Raw genomic sequence first — 21,442 nt, forward strand, 5'->3', positions numbered from 1 at the left:
CCCCGGTCATAGAAGTTCTTTTCTTCTGACTAGCAATTCTGGCTACATTTGCATGAGTCTATACAGGTTGACGTAATTGGCCTGCCATATTTGGCGACTCTACTAGAGGCGATGACAGGAGTAGAGGTTCATGCTCCCCCTGTCATCTGTCACTAATTTCTCATTTGATCACATTTTTGCCTCTAGCTGCTATTGAGGTACATGAGGTAGTTTGGCAGTACCTGTCCATTGTTCTCTGAGAGATGTTGGACCCTCCATGATTGACAGTCTCAGGCCAGTGCTGAAAGTCCTGTTAAGTTAATTGATTTTAATGGAAATTTAAGAATAATTAAGTTGACATTACAGCAAGTTGCATGAAAAGTGAGGTACGGCAGTTATTATGATAATTGACGATGCTGTAGTCCACTACATAGAATATGATATATAATAAACGTGGTTGGGTTGTATTATAATACACTCCCTTATAGATTGCCACTCAGGGGAATCTTTCAGCTCAGAGCTAGTCTTCTGTCTGGTTGATGCAACTTAACTCAGGGGGTTCTGTAATGCAGCTCCTCCAGGCAGCCTTGTTGGGGGCTGTGGCCGTGGTTTTTCTTTTGTTGGTGTGTGAACTTTAGCTCCCACTGCAACTCCTGCCGATGTGACTTTCTTTGAATCCTTTTGTGCCACAAAACTCCCAACATTTTCATCAGAGAACAGTCTGGATCCGCTCCTGGGATCCTATTGCACCTGCAGACCTTTCTGGGACGGAAGATGGTGGTAGGTTTTGAGGACAGGAGCCGCCTCCCATCCCTACTACCGCATTATGACCTTTGGGGCTGATCACCTCTGACCTTTCCAGCATCCTCCATTTCTCCCACTTTCTGTTCTCTCAATCTTTGTCTTCTCCTCGCACTCCTCTCCAAGACCTTTGAGAGCCGACTTTCTCTTGGTTGGAAGAGGGAATATGCTCTAATGTTGGCTTCTCCAGGATTTTGTGCATGATTTTCACCCTCACCCCCCCCCCTTTCCACATCCTCCATATCAGTAAGTCAGTGATCTTAGGCTGGAGGGAAGATTTGGCTTCTGCATGAGTAATTCAGAGTGAATCGCCTCTTGCGCTCATATGGCCTGTTGGGCTTGCAGATGACTTCAATCGATGGGACCTCGTGATAGGCTTTCTCTTTTTCAAAGGTGAGATATGATGTACAAACAATAACAAAACAGTCCAGTAATGGAATAAATGTACAGATATGGATAAGGAATGAAAGAAGGGAGGATCAAAAGGCTACCTCACTCATACATCATGTTCGACCATTGCACTTGCAGTGTTGACACCAGCTAGACGAGCAAGTTATTACTAGTGTGCCGTGCCCGCTGCCTCACCTATAGGTACCTTTACTCAGTGTTCTGCTCCGAACCACATATTTCTTTTGCCAAGGGGGGGGCAGTGTCTAATCAACTGCTGAAGGATCAGCTGGCCCCCCACTGACATTCGGACCGATGGGGGGGGACAGACCTCCGGCCCCCCGAGGAGACTGGTTTCCTTCCAGCCTCCCTTTTCCCCCCGAAGAAGAGGACAATGTCCACTATCAGACGCCCAGAAAGGTAGGTCATGTCAGACCGACAATCCGCACCGCGGGTGGCCTCGCGTTGCTATGTGCGTTTTCCCTCCATGGCTGCTTCCGCCAGCTCTGTGGCATGCATGATCCGTTCACTGAAGGGCTTGCCGTTGTCTTCGTTCTATAATATATACTTACAACCTATAGCAAAACTTAATGTTTATTGGCATGTTGTTTTTGCATGCAGACACAGCACATATTTTCTTAAGCCGCCCCTTGTTTGATGCATTAGGCCAGAACCTTGTGAAATCCTCCGTGTGGCCCTCAGCCCGCGTCCCCTCGCCATTCCCCAGCTTTGTGCTTCCTGCGTTCTGCCCTCCCCTGTGACCGCCCACTGCCCCTGATTGGTCCCCTCGTGTGCAGCCAAATCTATTGTGCCACATCTGAGCTCCCGCTCCGTTTGCCATCCACTCTTTGAACGAGCAGGGGAGCGGAGGGGTGTATGGAGCGGAGGGGTGTATGGAGCGGAGGGGAACAGACTAGTGGGTGGAGCGGACGAGTGCATAAGAAAAGAGGGGTGCGTAGAGCGGACGAGTGCAGAATGCATGTAGTATGGATGAGTACGTAGAGCCGCTGAATGCGTAGAGGATGGAACGGGTGAAGTATGTAGATAGAATGAGTGACATATTTGAATAGAATTGATCGCATATGTGGATGGAACGGGTGCCGTATGTGGATGGAACGGATGAAGTATGAAGATGGTACGTGTGAAAAATGTGGATGGAGTGCATAAAACAACTCAGAATATACAGAACGGATCCGAGTAAATAGAGCGGATTTGAGTGGGTGGGGCGGACTGGAGTGCGTGGGTGGGGCGGACTGGAGTGCGTGGGTGCGTCGAGCGGACCAGAGTGTGTAGCAGACGGGGGTGTATGGAGTGGACTGGAGTGCATCGAATTACGTGACTTACATGGAATGGTTTGGAGTGCAGGGAACGTTTGAAAGGCATATAACCCATCATATCACACCACCACGCTTACTCTCTTCTTTACACCACCACTCAACTAGAACACATACTATGACAACATTCGGTATAACTGTTCTCATACCAACATCTGCTGCACACTCCCCATCATTCTAAGTAAACTCTGCTGGTTACACACCCCCCAGCCAGGCGTTCTCCTCAGGCCTAACGCAGCCACATTCGGTCTGGATAAATCTTGCCAGAACGAACACCTACTCCTGATCTCTCAACCACCTTACCTACCGCTAAGAAGCAGCTATTACACGAATACCGCACCAGCTGCACACACATCCGGTGCTGACATGCACCTTTGACTCTCTCTACTGATCTGAACTTTGGTTCCCAAGGGCGTTCAACCTACCAGCACCTTCAGATCATACCAATGGTTATAAGGCACTATATAAATGCAAAATAACAGAACAACATATTTGGTGGATTTCAATAATGTCGGGAACATGCATACCTCCACAGGTTAAGAACTGCATATTACAAGTACGAAACTGGAAGAAACTTCATACAAATGTAATGCACCATAAAATAAGGGGTGTGTGTGGGGTCCACAATCACCAACCCGGAAAGTCACTATATGGCGAGTTAGGTCCCCTCAGACAGTCCGGTTGCACTTGTGAGCATTCTCAGTATCCACATGGACTAAGATATCCAAGATGGCCCTATGGTGAGGCAGAGCAATGGCATCCCTCACAAGGACTGTGTTAAACAAGATTGTTGTATTACAAGTCTTGTGAATAAGGGTTTTGTGAACACCTATAGAGATTAGGGAACAACTATAACCAAACTGGTTTGATCCTAAAGTAAACCGCGCACAAGGGGATCTCCACACAAGTGGGTTTCCTCGCAGGTGTCTAACACTTTTAGTTCTGTCTCAAATTATAAAGTTGCTAAACCTAACCTGAATGTCTGTCTCTCTTGAGGCACCCTTGTCCACAACAAAATCCCAAAATAGATGGTCATCAAAAGCCGCAACACCTAGTCTTAACAAGTATTTTAGCCTCCTTGCTACCTGTAAGGATGCTGCGCACACATCAGGTAGGCAGTAAACAGCAGTTTATTGCACAAGTTTCATAAGGTAAAAAAAAAAAACACATCCCACAGGGCCTCAATCTCCAACTGACATTGCTACAAATACAAACATTCTACTGCTTTGCTGTAAGTTCCATGCTGAAGTTCTACATTCTTCTGTAAGCCACATTACAACACATCTCCCTCCCTGAACCACTACAAACGCATAACTTTGAGACCAACCCCACCATAACCATATTCATTGTAAGAACAATGGTTGATACCTTCAAAGGAAATAATTACTACCTACAAACAAACACAAACTATATACATGTCATGATATTGCTTAAGCAGTCCTCCTGGATGGGGAGAACTTCAGGTTTGCACAAACAGCATGTTCTCATTTAAACTGTACGTTGATTTCAGTGGGCAATCCTCTCGCTGCTTGACCTTTGCCACTCTTGGCCATATTCCTCACCTGGCACCCTTACTGTTTGAAGTGTATTTTGATTGTTGCGCGTTGCCCTTTTTAATGAAAGCTTATTTAAAACTGACCGTTAAATACTTTTACTAGAAAACCTTGAGTGTAAGTGTTTGGATACTTGTAATTGTGAATCTCAGTGTTGCATCTCTATTGCTCACATTTACCCCCCTTGAGATAAGGCTGGCTGCTCAGTCACTCTACCAACTTGTGTAGTACAGACCTATACCAATAGATGGGTTACCTAATACCAAGAGGACAAGGCTGGTGTAGTCTCCCACATGGTTACTGCATACAATCTTGCCTAACAACCTCCCTGAATTTTAGCAAAATTGGTTACCGCGGTTAGTTGTCTCTTTGCCCAATCTTTTTTCTTTCCATGATTGTATGCCCATTCCAGAAATGTATTAATCTCTTTTGTTGTTATTGATTCTACATGCGATCTGAATGACACCTGGCCTAGTAGGATCGTTGTCTGTCTCCCCTTTTCCCCCCTCCCTGCCTTGTCGCGCCTTGAAACACTTGTGTATAGGCGCGTTACAAATGCCATATATCATATATCATCATACATTCAATAAACCTGTGACATTTCGTACCTGTTTCCAGACACTTACTAGATTGAGCTGTGGTGTTTGCCAACACATTCTTTGCAAGACCCAATAACCCCGTTGCAGGGTCTGTATTTTCTGCAAGAGGCTTGCTCCTGCTGACACCCGTCTCTGAGGTGTGTGTAACTGCTGTTGATGCATCTCGACCCCGGCCGTCCGACGTTGGCATCGATGCTGCCTTCATTTCACTGGCAGTACCTCCCAGAATTCTCTTGGAACTTCCGTCGTCTTTTTGTCTGCCTCTGGGCTCATTTGACATAATGTACTCTAATGAAATCGAGATAATGAATGTTATGATCTGTGCCAGCAATGTGCTTTGCCCTTATTTCAATGTTTCTGTTAAGAGTTTTGATGGTCATGCCCCTTAGTATACGTAAAACCAGATGGTAAGTAGTTGATCTTCTGTTTCTGATCCCTACTACTGCCATGTTATCTGACCATGCAATGAGTTTGATGTTTGCTAAACGGTCACCCCAAATATGGAGCACCAGCCAGGTTGGGATGATCCCTAGTAATGTAATGTTTCTCATCAGCCCTTGTGTATGCCTTGCTTCTGGCCAAGACCCTGCACAACCTGCCTTGCCGAGCATATCTCCAAAACCTTTGCTCCCTGCTGCATCAGTAAATGGAACTCTTTTATTGTCCGTGTTTAATGGTGTGTGCCATATTGTTGTTCCGTTGAATTTTGACAAGATTGCTCCCATACCAGCAAGTCTCTCTTAACTTCCGCCCCCAGCCTTGTGTAGGTGAGTTTTTGTGTAGCCTTTGGTCATCATGTCCTGACTCCTCCAACACCTTCCCCTGTGGGATCACTCTGGCTGCAAAATTGAGGCTACTTGCTAGTGATTGTATTTCCCTAACGGTCCCCTTATCTTTTCCCCTCAGTGCTCTGAACCTTTGGAGTAGTTCCTCTGTTTTCCTGGCTGGGATCCTACATTCCCCTGCCGCTGTGTCTACTTCAATGCCCAGGAAAACTATGCTTGTAGCTGGGCCGGTGTTTTTTTCCTTTGCCAGTGGTATGCCCCACTGCGCTGCCATTGTTATAATTTCTGACAGAGATTATTTGCATTACCCTGTTCCAGGCTGTCCTATCAAAAGTAAATCATCCAGATCTTGTACCACCTGGGCTCCTGGTCGTGTTTCTCAAGAAGGCTCATTGAAAAAAATTAAATGAATTGTTCAAATAGTGCACATGATCTCACACACCCCATCGGCAGGCACTTGTCTATGTAAAATGTATTTTCAAGTGTGAAACCTAATCAAGGTTGCAAACCGGCGTGCACTGGCAGTAATCTAAAGGCTGACTTTGTCTAATGTAGCCATTCAAGCATTTCTCGCACGTTTCTTAATTACTCTGAGTGCCTCGTGGAAATGTGTGTATGTCGCTGCTGTTTCCGTTTCGGGCATCCCATCATTCCCTGACTGGCCCTGTGGGTAGGACAAGGGGTGTATTAGCCTGTACTGCCCTGCTTCCTTTTTGGGTACCAGGCCCCAGTGGTGAGCATTTCTTCCCAGGGCCCTCCAATCCTGTCTAAATCTAATTATGTTTGTATTGTATTCCTTAATCTTGTTGAATTCTCTTTTGCAGATTTCATATTTTCTGGTATCACCCTGGACCCTTGTCCTTTGAATGGGATGCTGAAACCTGCCGTCTCCTTGCATGCTGCTATTAAATGCATGAATTTGATTACTCTAATGGGTGTCCTCCCTGGTGTTAAATACGTTGCATTTCCCCCATTAAACTCCCTGTTTACCTGTTCAATTTGGCACAAGTTAGCTTTAGTACTTGGACACTCATTGTTCTTTTTTGGGGCCTTTACTTGGTAATCTAGTGCATCCGTTGCTGCTGCGTTATCCTCTAAACCCCCCACATTTTCAACAAGCATGATTATAGCTGCACTCCTTACTCCATGAGCAGTGAACTTTCTCAAATTTCCAGCATGTAATATTGCACCTGTTGCTGTTTTGTGGTTGGCTTGTACTGTTCTGTGGGTATTTGACCTAGCAACCCATGGCCGCTTTTTTTGAAAGAGCTGCTCACTCCGATTCCGATGTTCTGGTTTTGTGCCTTTACTGTTGCGTGTCTGTGGCGTTTTCGTGCGAGTTGTGCTCTTCTCTGCGCAGCATGGCGTTTTGATCTTCAGCACCTCCTGAATGTATAGACTATTCTGCACCTCTCTATTTTTGGGCGTACTGCCATGGCCCTTCTAAACTGCTTGTCATAGGAGAGTCGGGCTTTTCCTCCAAAAATGTCCCGAACTTCCTGGATTTTATTTACGTAAGCAAATAGCGCCCTGCCTTCATTTGGGGGATTTTCCTAAAATTACCTGTTGCCATTATGTTGAATGCCTTTAACCAGTTATCCCAATTGTGTTCAACCTGTGATTTGTCTTTATTTTTATTTGTATTTTATTTTTTTGGGTCCCCAAACACATCATAATATTTTTGTTCGGCCTCTAGTAATGAGAAAATGTCTATATATTCTTTCTTCTATATTGTTTCCTTGGGCACCTGTTCAATATTCCAAGCTAATCTCGTAAATATGTTTAATATCTTTTCCCAGATCTTTGTGGAGTTGTAACTACCACGTTCAAACCAGCATCATTGCTGATGTCTGGTGTTGGGCCTGTGCCTTCTGGTGCTGGCGCTGTTATTATGCGCGCGCCCATTTGTGGTTGGACACTCTGTATCGCTCTGGGAGGCACTGGGACCCGCTGTTACCCATGCTCTTAATGGCCACCCTCTTCCCTTGCTCATCATTATCGTTTGACCCTGTGCCCCTTAACTGCCCCCACCCCCCAAGTCAGTCACCATCTTCTATAACCTATCAAATCTAGCATTAAATAACATTTCTTGTTGTGTGAAATACTTGGTTGCAAAATGATCCATCATTTCCTCCATGCGCGTCCCTTTTTCCCTCCCAGGCCTTGTAGACGCATGCGCGTCAACTTTCTCGAAGTTCGCCTGGCTCCTCCAGAAGGCTTCGGCTTGCACAGTTTTCCCCCAGGGTGCTTTTATTTCTTGGATGACAAACGAATGCTGTGTCCTCCTCCAAAGCCAGTATCCTCGACGTTAACCACTTCACAGTGACGACGCCCTGCCGAAACTGAGGGGCTGTGCGAACCAGTCAGTAGGAGCTCGAAACCTGAATCGAAAAGACTGAGCCCGGTTTACCAAAGCAAGACCAAGTTTACAGTAAAGCGAACAGCTGAGCAGGGCAATGCTCAAAAAGAAAGTCTTCTGCATTCGCAGAATAGAACTGTGGTGCTCCGTCCAGAGTACCAAAGAAACTGATTTCTCCCTACCTATCATCCTAGACTTGCCTCAGGCAAGACATGTGATTTGGGGGGGGGGGCTAGGGTGGGGAGAGGTTTGTTGGCCCCTCTTCCTGCATTGCTGGTCTTGTGTGAGGCACTTGGTGGTGCCTTTGCACCCTGGTGTGTTAAGCCCTAAGCCTGGCATATGCTGAAACAGACGGGGGGGTCCGGGGGGCGGGGAACGCGGCAGGTTGTGGCCTCATGTTACTCATGCTGCGTGTGGCAGTATATATTTTGTCCCTCCGTCACCCTTGCGCCCCAGATTATTCTCCCATGCTTCTTAGCTACGGGGGTGCCTCCTTCCACAGCACTGGCCAGACCTACTGGCGCAGCATGGGATTAACCAGGCTCATTTAGATTAACTCCCGGTTTGCTCTGCGATTGTATAGCTGAGACCGGACTATCTCGGGGGGGGGGGAAGGACTCTAGCAGTGCTTGCAGGTGAACAGTGAACCAAGCATCATCTGGGAAATGATGCGAGAACCTGCACTCGAGTCCAGAACCACATTTGACTAGAACAGACAATAGACCGGTGCTCTACACAGGACCTCTGGGACCCCGTCCTTCTGGAGGCTGGAAGACGCCACACTGGACCCATGGGACTGCCGTCCTTCTGGAGGCTGGAAGGCTCTACACTGGACCTCTGGGACTGCCATCCTTCTGGAGGCTGGAAGACTCTACACTGGACCTCTGGGACTGCCGTCCTTCTGGAGGCTTGTAATGGAAGACTCTACACTGGACCCATGGGACTGCCATCCTTCTGGAGGCTTGTAATGGAAGACTCTACACTGGACCTCTGGGACTGCCGTCCCTCTGGAGGCTTGAAATTGAAGACCCAAGGAGAGGAACAAACTACCAGGTGTTTTACAAGACACCTGATCCTTTTGGCAACCTCCTAACTACTGTAAAATGTTCAGTGGGAGGAACGTACGAAGTAAGCAAACTGCAGAAGAAGCTGCAGTGATTCCGATTCAGAACCTGCCACCATTCCGAGGTGTGCAGACCAAGCCCAGGGGTGCAGCTCGCCCCCTCCAAATGCCTGTCTGGGTGTACCAAAGTACCCATTTTGCAAAGCCCCCGTCTCCCCAGTGGTACTAAGCCTACTCTTCTGCGGACATGCGCCCAAAGTCCCTGCATCCTCTGGTCCCAGTTGTCCACGCTGGAGGTATAGTATGAATACATAGTTTATTTCGGATTAACAATCACAATCCATAAAACGTCAAGCAAAAATAACATACATTAAAATCTAGGTCAAATGCATCATAATAACTCAAGAAATAGCAATCAGTTTGGTGTATGAAGAATACAGTCGTTCCTCTAGTCCAGGCCTATTGCAGGCAGCTTGCATGTTTAAATGCACTGGTCGCATCAGAAGGCCACAATAACATCATAAAGGCAGGTTTCCAGTCTTTAAAACCAAAACCTCCAAGTAACGTTAGAAGGTAGCTTCTGGAGGTCAAATGGAGAGAAGAAAATAAAGTGGGATAAAGTTTTGGCCCGACTACATGCTTAGTTCCTGACCAATGCCAGCATACGACTTAGCTGCAGCGTGTTTAATCTAGCTCATGTGGGAAAGGTTGTTCACAAAATCAAAATACACAGCCATCCCTGTCATTGTTGAGGGGAAGGTACTATCTTGCATTCAATGTTGGAAGGTTCATATTTTCATTCATACTATTGCACACAATCTGAAGTCTCTGTTTAAGTGCAGTCACAGACATATCAACAATGCATGATGCGTTGGAAAAACTAAATTCCAAACCCACAGATTTTTTTTACATAATTTCAAATACAGAAGTACCTTGAAACTAACCATCTCCTAGGAGTCTGCCAATCAGGTTTCAGGCCACAACACGGAACTAAAATGGCACTAATCGATTTAAAAACCCAAATTGATGAGCTCAAGGACAAAGGGAAAACTGCCATGCTACTCCTCTTTGACCTGTTGGCCGCCTTTGACCTGGTGGAGCACGAAGTTTTGTGCAAACACTTGGCCTCGGCGGCTCACTTCTCTAAGGACACAATAGCATGGGTCCAATCCTTCTTAAACAACAGGACTGTGAGAGTCTTCTTGCCTTCAGCAGACCCCATCCAGACTACATGTGGCGTACCACAATATATTTTCAAAGCCTTTGTTTGACAAATTGGACAGTCTGTGTGTCACCTACACTAATTATTCAGATGACACCCAGATCCTCATACCCTTTCGGGCGATTACCATAAGAACATGGCTTTGGTGAACAAAATGTGCCTCCTCATTCAGGCATGGATGGCAGCCCATGGCCTCTGCCTGAAAGACGACAAAACGGAGCTCCTGATTCTAGGAACAGTTACCAACCTAAAAAAACTGAATACTAACTACTCGGCCTTCAATATTGACGGAAATACAATCAAGGTCGTAAAGGAAGTAAAAACTTTAGGCTTCTACCTTGACTCCGCACTAACCTTGAATAAACAAATAAACACTATGGCATCCTGTACAGCCTACACGTGTACGTTAATTAGGGCCTGCAGGCCATTCCTATCCAAAGCTAGCTGCATCATCCTAGCCAACGCCTTGATACTCTCGAAATTGGACTACTGGAATGCCCTTTACCTAGACGCAAGTAAGTATACCCTGGAAATAATTCTAATTCTACCGAACAATGCCTTCAGAACCGATCTAAACATTCCCCATAGAGAACATATATCAGAGCGAAAGGAGAGAATATCATTGGCTGAAGGTTAATGACAGAATCCTGCTTAGAACATCTTCCCTTACTTTCAAATGCCTCAACAAAGCGGCACCTCCTTACTTAACCGAGAGAATAGTCAGGAAACCTTCCACCAGTCCTTCCAGAACAGCCAATTCCTTCTGCCTCAACATACCCAGATTTAAGCTAAAAGAATCTGGAGGTGGTAGCTTTCCAGTGAAAGCTGCACAGACCTGGAACACGCACTTCCATTCAGAGTGAACCAATCCTACTTCAGCTTTAGACTTAACATCTTGACCTGGTTGCAAACAAATGACATCTGACTTTGCTGTACTCCATGCCTCGTTTCATATGCATCTCTCACCTGACTGATTTCACTTACTGTACAACTTTGTATTCCTTCCTGTATAATCTTGCCTCTAATACTATCTATGCATTCTGTAACCTAAGCCTAAAGTATTCCTGTATTCGTTGCGCCCAGTTACTTGCGGGGTCGGTGTGACTTACAAATAATAAATAAACAGAGCCGCAAGTTTTTCTGATATGAAGAAGCCAATCAACTTCATAGGAATTCCCTGACAGCAAGTGGCTGATCAGGGCTTTGGTTAAATTCTTCCTTGCTGTTCCACAGAGAGCCAGCAAAGAGCCGGTGTAGGCTTCATGGTGCCACTGATACAAGGGAGGCCTGGGGTTAAAGCGCTGGAGATCTGGCCAAAACCAGTGCATAGGAAGTTGTCCAAGGGGATGGCATGTCCTGGCAACACATGCTGAGACGCACTTCTTGTGTTGGGACATTGGCATGAGTCCAGTATGTTGGCAATGTGTAGATGCTTGCCTTGACTATTGAGATTGTGGAGTGAGCTGTGCAGTGCTTGACGAGCAGCCGTCCCTGTGAAGCTAATGTTCTCTGGTCCTGTTCTCTTGCAGGCAGAGTATGAAGTCACGCCGGATGAGAAGCTTGGTGAAAAAGGGAAGGAGATCATAATGCGGTATCTAACTCCAGAGGTAAGAGGTCTCGAGCGGCCAGCGCTGGCCAGCACACCCCTCTGCCCAGGGCGGGTCTGCTACATGGCGGCGATGGACTCTCTGCTCGCCCCACACGCAATAACTTGCCATGTGTGCTGCACATGCTCCCCTGGCCACGTCTTCTCACCTGGTCTGTCACTTTAAATATAGTTGGGTCAGGAGCTTTGCGATCCAGTTGTACAAATACAAATAATCTCGTTTTTGATGAAGGTCCTGCTACTGTCTGTTTTTCTTAAAACCCTCGAGTAATGGAATGCCTGCTGGGTAGCAGTGGTGGTTGTGCTCTGTGTTTGTTGGGTACTATAGGCTATTATGCGTCACTCCAGGTGGGTGGAGAATTTGAGAAATGTGAGTAGAAAGTGCCTGGCTTATGCCCTACAATGGTGATGGTGGAAGGTTGTCATGGAGATGCTACAGCAGTCTCGTCATTGGTCGCGGTGTGGGAGGGCGGGGGCGGAACACTCAACACACCAGAAGTAAGAGCTCAAATAATGTTTTAACAGCGGGTGATACGATTGGTTATTTATAACGTGCTTAATACCCAGAGGTTTCTAGGCGTGGATCCGGGGATCGAACCTGTGTCTTGCTTCCAAGGGGAGCATGTTCCCCTGAGCTATGCTCCCGAGACTAAGGGTGAGCATTGTAACTGAAAAGGATGGCCAACATGGGTGTGTGATACTCAGAGAGCAGGAACAGGGCTGCCAATCTTGTGTAAGACGATTTCAAGAAGTTCCTGAGCCTTGCCTGAACTGCGCTGCCAGGGAGTCTGTAGGGTCTTTGTCATCGGATTCACTACCCTTCTCCTGGATCTTCAAGAGAAGCTGATTGGATTAAGTTCTGCAAGATCTCTGGTCTATCCCTGTCAGTACAGAGAAGTAACGGAAATAGCTGCTAACTTCCCTGATCTTCTGGCTTACTTGCAGTCACTCACAACTGTAGGGTGTCTATTGTGCCCGAACATGCCTTCTGGGGTACCCTTGCTGGTGTTCTAGGTCAACACTTGCCCTTGGCATTGCTTGGGTGTTGACGCCACCCACACCTACAAGCAAGCACTTATAATGACACATTTCCACCACAGAATACCTCTCCTCCCCACGGTGCTCACCCACCAGCCAAGGGTCGTTTGCGTAGGCTTGCGCCCACTGTACGCTCTGGTTTGTTCTCCACACACACACTGGGTATCGCCTCCAGCCCTTAGTACTGTACAGGTTCTTCCTTGCACCAGGATCGTGGTTGCAGCCGCGAGGTGTCTGGCAAATGAAGACTCGACTTCAGGCTTTCCGGGCCCTTGCCAGAGTTTGGCAGAAGCCCTTAGCAGGACATGCTTCAAGGTCTGGTGTGCCGCTTGGCCAGGAGTTCTAATTGCTCTCTTCTACTCTGAGATCTCCATCACCACATCTCTGTATCTCTTCCAACCTCCCCCACTGCCCTTTCCTTCTGCCTCATTTACAGGGCTTGAGAAACCTCAACTGGTCCAATAAACCTGGTGATTGTGGCTCGTGGCCTCATGAACCCAGAGCCTCTGGGTTCATCTGGACCCCTCAGAAGTGCCTCCTGGGTGTGGCCCTGCTTTCTGTGAGCACCGAGTTGCTGAATGGCGGGATTGGTATGGAGCACATGAAGGGAGTGCTTAGGGGCCACTGCTTTTTGGGGATAAGACCGACCTGTCCTAACGAGACTCTCCGCGTGGGTGAGGCTGCGCGCGGCCTGCACGCCGCCCTTTCTCTCAGAAGGCTGTGCGCGAGTGCTTCTGGGAGCCGCTCTGGGGCTGCAGTTTGGCACCAAAGGCCTCCCGCTTGGGGTCTGTCTTCTTGCCAGAGTTATGTTTTCTGGAAATGTTGCTTCCTGCATTGCAAGCTCCTCCTGATCAGTCCTTATATAATAGAGCCCTTTCATTGGGCAACCTTCAGGAGAGGCTCTGCGGGGCCAGGAGCGCGGGGCCAGGGGCGTTCCACCTTTTACTGCCTCCAGGGGCCCCACCAGCCTGTTCGTCCCAGCTCACACTGCGGTGCGCTGCTGTCACCTTCTGGCATCCTAGGAGCTCCTTTCGGCCCGAGTATTTGGAAAGCCTCGTCGGTGTGATCAGCCCTGAGCCTCATCACACTGCTTTCCACTATAGGCTGCGGGGCTTAACGATGCGTGTGATTTTAGTGCCAAAACTGTTATATCTGTAGACGCGAGCAATTCAGGCCTGGGAGGTGTACTTGAACAGGTTCAAAATGAGGAAATGGTTCCTATAGCCTTTGCTTCTAGGACACTTAAAGATGCTGAAAAAATTATTCTACTATAGAAAAAGAGGCTCTGGCTGTTATGTGGATTTTAGAACATTTTAAGGGGTTGATATGGGGTATCCCCATTGAAGTTAGGACTGACCACAAGCCGTTGATTCATATCCTGAATCCAAGAAACCTACATTTAACATCTCCTCGCATAAGGAGGTGGATTCTCGTCATAATGCAGTACAATTTTTTAATCAAATATACTCCAGGTAGAAGTAATGTGGTTGCAGATTGCTTGTCCCGTTTACCATGCTCCTCAGGTGATGAAGGTAATGATATAGATGAAGTGGAAATGGACAGCGTCATTGCACAAGTACATCCTGGTTTCACTAAGGAGGATTGGATGGAAGCGGTCAAGGCAGATGAGGAACAGGAACAATTGAGGTTAGCGATAACGAGTGACTGGAAGGACGTTCATGAAGGGATAGTGCCATGGGAAGGCAAGAAGGAGGAAATGGCGTGCAATGAGGTCTGCATATATCGGGGTGATCGCATTGTGCCACCCACGAGTTTGAGAGAGAAGATCATGCAAATAGCACATGAAGGACATATAGGGAGAAATCTCACTAAAAAGAGTAAGGGAGGTTTATTGGTGGCCTAGGATGTGGAATGAGTTGGAAAACATGGTGAAGGAGTGCTCTGCATGTGCGGTGAGTGACAAGGGAAAAGTTGTCAGAGCCACACCTTTGCAACCCATAGAAATACCAGTATCGGTGTGGACAAAGTTAGCCATTGATATTTCAGGACCATTTGAAATATTGGAGCCACATAAGATCTACATTATAGTGTTGGTTGACTGTACCTCTAAGTGGGTTGAATGTGGCATTGTAGAGGGGTCTATGTCTGCAATAAAAGTCAAGAGATTTATGGAAGAAATATTTGACAGGGAAGGAGAGCCTCAGGAGTTGGTATCAGATAATGGGGCACAATTCATGGCAAATGATGTACAAGATTTTCTCAAGGAAAGAGCAATTAGACATAGAACCACTGCTTTAAACCACCCTATGGCTAATGGATTGGTTGAGCGAATGAATAGATTTATCAAAGACACTATTCAATTAGCAGTTGCAAACAACATTCCTTGGAGAGAGACTCTTAAGGAAGCATTGCTCACATATAAAGTCACGCCACATTCCGCAACAGAAGTAGAACCATTCACAATGATGAGGGGAAGAGTGGCTACCAACAGACTGAGACCAGCTTGGTTAACAGGAAGAAACAACAGAGTTGTGGACATGGAAGCCGTGGTGGAGAGAGTGAAAGACAAACAAGAAAAGTATAAGAAATATTATGACAGGCAGAAGAGTGTGAAAGAAAATACCATAAAGGAAGGTGATTGGGTGAGAGTGAAAGAGCCCAGAAAGGTTGTGAAGGGAGAATCCAAATATCGTGACCCGCAGATGGTAGTGAGTTGTTCCGGGAAATCCGTAATATTGGAAGATGGAAATCTGTGGTCATGTGATGATGTGGTCAAAACCAATGGGAAGGTAAAGCGAACTTTAGACAATGTTAAAAGAGTGGTGTGGCGTGATGTTAACAAAAGTAAAGAAGAGCTAACAAACAAACACGCCAATGTTACAGAGGTGAGGAAGGACTATACATGTATGGCGAAAACCAGAAGCAGAGCACCATATTTTAAAAAAGACTTCATGTATTATTAATAACCTTTTACAAGAGGCCAGCGGCTATTCCTGGGAAGCAGAGACGATGTGTATCCTTTTACTTGGGATGGTGTAGCCCGATGTTTTGAATTTCTTGTTAATAGTTCTTTCGTTATCTAAGAATGTGATAGTTACCTGTGTTAATTATAAGGGGGGGAGATGTTATATAGTAACTTGGTGATTGCATCACCATGTAGAACCTTTGCCAGCTCGGGTTCCAGATGACGTTGTCTGTGTGGCTCGTGATGCGAGCTACAGAGAGATAACGACATCGGAGCTGTGATGGCTGCAGGGGAACTCTCCATTAATGAATAAACCCATTGAAATACATAAGCTGGTACGAGTCGTGATTCGTGCTGTGAAATACGTAAGGAATGAACACAACACCGCCGTGCCTTGCCACCCTGGGAAGATGCCAGCCCCCAGAGCCGGAGCCTGCATTGGGTCCGTGCAGGAACCCGCCGTGCCTTGCCACCCTGGGAAGAGGCCAGCCCCCAGGCCGGAGCCTTGCACTCGTATCTTGCCACCCTGGGAAGAGGCCAGCCCCCAGGGCCAGAGCCTTGCACTCGTGCCTTGCCACCCTGGGAAGAGGCCAGTCCCCAGGGCCGGAGCCTTGCACTGGACCTCTGCCTTGCCACCATGGGAAGAGGCCTTGCACTGGATCCGTGCAGGAACCCGCCGTGCCTTGCCACCCTGGGAAGAGGCCAGCCCCCAGGGCCGGAGCCTGCACTGGACACGTGCAGGAACCCGCACTGGACCCGTGCAGGAACCCGCCGTGCCTTGCCACCTTGGGAAGATGCCAGCCCCCAGGGCCGGAGCCTGCACTGGGCCCGTGCAGGAACCCACCGTGCCTTGCCACCCTGGGAAGAGGCCAGCTCCCAGGGCCGGAGCCTGCACTGGACCCGTGCAGGAACCCGCCGTGCCTTGCCACCCTGGGAAGAGGCCAGCCCCCAGGGCCGGAGCCTGCACTGGATACGTGCAGGAACCCGCACTGGACCCGTGCAGGAACCCGCCGTGCCTTGCCACCCTGGGAAGATGCCAGCCCCCAGAGCCAGAGCCTGCACTGGGTCCGTGCAGGAACCCGCCGTGCCTTGCCACCCTGGGAAGAGGCCAGCCCCCAGGCCGGAGCCTTGCACTCGTATCTTGCCACCCTGGGAAGATGCCAGCCCCCAGGGCCGGAGCCTGCACTGGGCCCGTGCAGGAACCCGCCGTGCCTTGCCACCCTGGGAAGAGGCCAGCTCCCAGGGCCGGAGCCTGCACTGGACCCGTGCAGGAACCCGCCTTGCCTTGCCACCCTGGGAAGATGCCAGCCCCCAGGGCCGGAGCCTGCACTGGGCCCGTGCAGGAACCCGCCGTGCCTTGCCACCCTGGGAAGAGGCCAGCCCTCAGGGCCGGAGCCTGCACTGGACACGTGCAGGAACCCGCACTGGACCCGTGCAGGAACCCGCCGTGCCTTGCCACCCTGGGAAGAGGCCAGTCTCCAGGGCCGGAGCCTTGTACTCGTGCCTTGCCACCCTGGGAAGAGGCCAGTCCCCAGGGCCGGAGCCTGCACTGGGCCCGTGCAGGAACCCGCCGTGCCTTGCCACCCTGGGAAGAGGCCAGCCCTCAGGGCCGGAGCCTGCACTGGACACGTGCAGGAACCCGCCGTGCCTTGCCACCCTGGGAAGAGGCCAGTCCCCAGGGCCGGAGCCTGCACTGGGCCCGTGCAGGAACCCGCCGTGCCTTGCCACCCTGGGAAGAGGCCAGCTCCCAGGGCCGGAGCCTGCACTGGGCCCGTGCAGGAACCCGCCGTGCCTTGCCACCCTGGGAAGAGGCCAGCTCCCAGGGCCGGAGCCTGCACTGGACCCGTGCAGGAACCCGCCGTGCCTTGCCACCCTGGGAAGATGCCAGCCCCCAGAGCCGGAGCCTGCACTGGGCCCGTGCAGGAACCCGCCGTGCCTTGCCACCCTGGGAAGAGGCCAGCCCCCAGGCCGGAGCCTTGCACTCGTATCTTGCCACCCTGGGAAGAGGCCAGCCCCCAGGGCCAGAGCCTTGCACTCGTGCCTTGCCACCCTGGGAAGAGGCCAGTCCCCAGGGCCGGAGCCTTGCACTGGACCTCTGCCTTGCCACCATGGGAAGAGGCCTTGCACTGGATCCGTGCAGGAACCCGCCGTGCCTTGCCACCCTGGGAAGAGGCCAGCCCCCAGGGCCGGAGCCTGCACTGGACACGTGCAGGAACCCGCACTGGACCCGTGCAGGAACCCGCCGTGCCTTGCCACCTTGGGAAGATGCCAGCCCCCAGGGCCGGAGCCTGCACTGGGCCCGTGCAGGAACCCGCCGTGCCTTGCCACCCTGGGAAGAGGCCAGCTCCCAGGGCCGGAGCCTGCACTGGACCCGTGCAGGAACCCGCCGTGCCTTGCCACCCTGGGAAGAGGCCAGCCCCCAGGGCCGGAGCCTGCACTGGATACGTGCAGGAACCCGCACTGGACCCGTGCAGGAACCCGCCGTGCCTTGCCACCCTGGGAAGATGCCAGCCCCCAGAGCCAGAGCCTGCACTGGGTCCGTGCAGGAACCCGCCGTGCCTTGCCACCCTGGGAAGAGGCCAGCCCCCAGGCCGGAGCCTTGCACTCGTATCTTGCCACCCTGGGAAGAGGCCAGTCCCCAGGGCCGGAGTCTTGCACTGGACCTCTGCCTTGCCACCTTAGGAACCCGCCGTGCCTTGCCACCCTGGGAAGAGGCCAGCCCCCAGGGCCGGGGCCTTGCACTGGATCCGTGCAGGAACCCGCCGTGCCTTGCCACCCTGGGAAGAGGCCAGCCCCCAGGGCCAGAGCCTGCACTGGACCAGTGCAGGAACCCGCCCTGGACCCGTGCAGGAACCCGCCGTGCCAGGCCACCCTGGGAAGATGCCAGCCCCCAGGGCCGGAGCCTGCACTAGGCCCGTGCAGGAACCCGCCGTGCCTTGCCACCCTGGGAAGAGGCCAGCTCCCAGGGCCGGAGCCTGCACTGGACCCGTGCAGGAACCCGCCTTGCCTTGCCACCCTGGGAAGATGCCAGCCCCCAGGGCCGGAGCCTGCACTGGGCCCGTGCAGGAACCCGCCGTGCCTTGCCACCCTGGGAAGAGGCCAGCCCTCAGGGCCGGAGCCTGCACTGGACACGTGCAGGAACCCGCACTGGACCCGTGCAGGAACCCGCCGTGCCTTGCCACCCTGGGAAGAGGCCAGTCTCCAGGGCCGGAGCCTTGTACTCGTGCCTTGCCACCCTGGGAAGAGGCCAGTCCCCAGGGCCGGAGCCTGCACTGGGCCCGTGCAGGAACCCGCCGTGCCTTGCCACCCTGGGAAGAGGCCAGCTCCCAGGGCCGGAGCCTGCACTGGGCCCGTGCAGGAACCCGCGGTGCCTTGCCACCCTGGGAAGATGCCAGCACCCAGGGCCGGAGCCTGCACTGGACCCGTGCAGGAACCCGCCGTGCCTTGCCACCCTGGGAAGATGCCAGCCCCCGGGGCCGGAGCCTGCACTGGGCCCGTGCAGGAACCCGCCGTGCCTTGCCACCCTGGGAAGAGGCCAGCCCTCGGGGCCGGAGCCTGCACTGGACACGTGCAGGAACCCGCACTGGACCCGTGCAGGAACCCGCCGTGCCTTGCCACCCTGGGAAGAGGCCAGTCCCCAGGGCCGGAGCCTTGCACTCGTGCCTTGCCACCCTGGGAAGAGGCCAGCTCCCAGGGCCGGAGCCTGCACTGGGCCCGTGCAGGAACCCGCGGTGCCTTGCCACCCTGGGAAGATGCCAGCACCCAGGGCCGGAGCCTGCACTGGACCCGTGCAGGAACCCGCCGTGCCTTGCCACCCTGGGAAGATGCCAGCCCCCGGGGCCGGAGCCTGCACTGGGCCCGTGCAGGAACCCGCCGTGCCTTGCCACCCTGGGAAGAGGCCAGCCCCCAGGGCCGGAGCCTTGCACTGGACCCGGCAGGAGCTGCGCCGCAGCCAGCCTTCCTCCAGCACGAGGAGAGAGCCTGGAGTCTCTTCCAGGCTGGCCCTGGTTCAGGAAAGCAGCGCGGGGGCGCGAGTGGAAGGATTCGGGCGCAGCTGTTGTTGGTCCTGCGAGGGAGGCTGCGGCAGGAGCAGCGCTGAGCGAGCGTGCACGGCAGCGCCATCTCACGCAGCGGGCGGCCCTGCCTGCGCTGCCGTCTTGCGCACAGCGTGCACGGACTGCCCTTCAAGATCTCCCGTGGCATCTTTCTGCCTGCCTAGGCCCCTGACTGCCTGTACCCCCCCAGAGTGCCCGCTGCCTGCTGCAGTACCACTCCATAATGTCCGCTCCCATCACCTGCGCCCTTTGCCCTATGAACTCCCCTTCAGTGCATGCTGCCAGACCTACCCTCATCACATCCACAGTGAAACCCTGCCCGCCCTCCATGTCTGCGCTTTCCCTGCCCTTCTCTCACCCATTGTGAGCCTTGCCTCCCGTTCCCATATGGCATCCACTGCCTTACCTTTTTGCTCGTTTCCCATGACCTGTGACCCCCTGCCCTCCTCTGCCCACTTAATCTGTCCTGGCTGCCATCCTGTTTCTGCAGTGGCGTTTGTGCCCTCACCCGATCTCTGCAACCCCTGCCCTGGTTGCCCGTGTGTTTTCCCATGCTATTCTCTGCCTTCCCAGCCCCCTCCCCCCAGCGCGCCTTGTCCTTTGCCTGCCCTGCACCATCAGCTTTTCCGCAGTATGCAGCGGTTCCCTTCCGTATGGTGTTTCCATAGCTGGCCCACTCTGAAGCATCCCAGGGTGCTAAACAGTGGCATATGGATGGAATGCTGTGACTGACTGCCGTAGCATGCAGAGTGAGAGAATGTTGTATGAAGAGTGGGCTCTATGGATGTCAGTTGAGAGGATGTGATCACTGAGAGAGGCCGCTGGTGGATGTCATCTGTCCCTTATGCTTACCTGACCTGGTGTCCCAGGAACGCAGTAAAGAAGTGGTCATGATTGGCCAGGGACCCAACTTAACAGCATACCAGGGTGCTAAACATTGCATCACTGATGCCATCAAAATAACATAATAGACAAATCTGTAACGGAAATTTCAATTCATCCAAAAGAAAAGTAAGGCACCTATTCAATTACATAAGATTTTCAAGACGTGTTTATTCACACGGTTACTGAGGCAAAAAGACCACGTGGTTGATATAGAAGACAAATAAGCCAATGCATGTCGGTGCAGCGCACCATCGTCAGGGCTATGTGTTCAAAATTATCAAACCAATTTGTTACTTTGAATCGGGTGTTGTGGACCCAACCATGTCTCAACAGATATATTCAAAAAATATACCCAAATATATACAAGAGTACATACCCAAGTTGTTTTCAATTGTTTCCAATGTTCCAATTTTTACAAGGAAATGCACGATAAACGGAGAAAAAAAGATGTACCCTAAATGAGTTTTTCTACCATGGCTGCTTATGGTAAATGCATTCTGAAAATAGTCATGCAGTAAATATCAAACCGTTGTGTTCCTGTTGGGGCTTTGCGTGTATGGTTTCCCCTCTGATGGGATCTCCTAGAGAGTGTTAGCATGTAATACATATCTTAATCCGAATCCTCTCACATATATATATATAAATATATATATATATCTTGTGTAACACATGTAACCGTCCTCCTTCTTACCTGTATTCTCTGCTTGCTACACAGCTCACCAAGCACAACTGCGGGGCTGCGCGATGCTCGTAAGCTTCATTTGTTGCCAGGGCGACTCACCAGCCACCGCCCGTCAGCTGTGAGCAGCTTCCCGGGTTGTGGCTCGCGTCCTGCCCTCCCATGGAAAAG

The 21,442-nt window shown here is 51.1% G+C and overlaps 1 protein-coding gene across 1 annotated transcript in view; it reads left to right on the top strand.

Moving 5' to 3' along the window:
• Window positions 1-21,442, top strand: part of GRK5 (G protein-coupled receptor kinase 5) — a 555,873-nt gene that overhangs the window by 356,169 nt on the left and 178,262 nt on the right. Inside the window, exon 4 of the mRNA XM_069611930.1 lies at window positions 11,612-11,689. Coding sequence (XP_069468031.1) covers window positions 11,612-11,689 — 78 coding nt within the window. The remainder of the gene's footprint in view (window positions 1-11,611; window positions 11,690-21,442) is intronic.

The sequence above is a fragment of the Ambystoma mexicanum genome, chromosome 8 (genome assembly GCF_040938575.1).
Source record: "Ambystoma mexicanum isolate Mex_15411 chromosome 8, UKY_AmexF1_1, whole genome shotgun sequence".
Taxonomy (NCBI): domain Eukaryota; kingdom Metazoa; phylum Chordata; class Amphibia; order Caudata; family Ambystomatidae; genus Ambystoma; species Ambystoma mexicanum.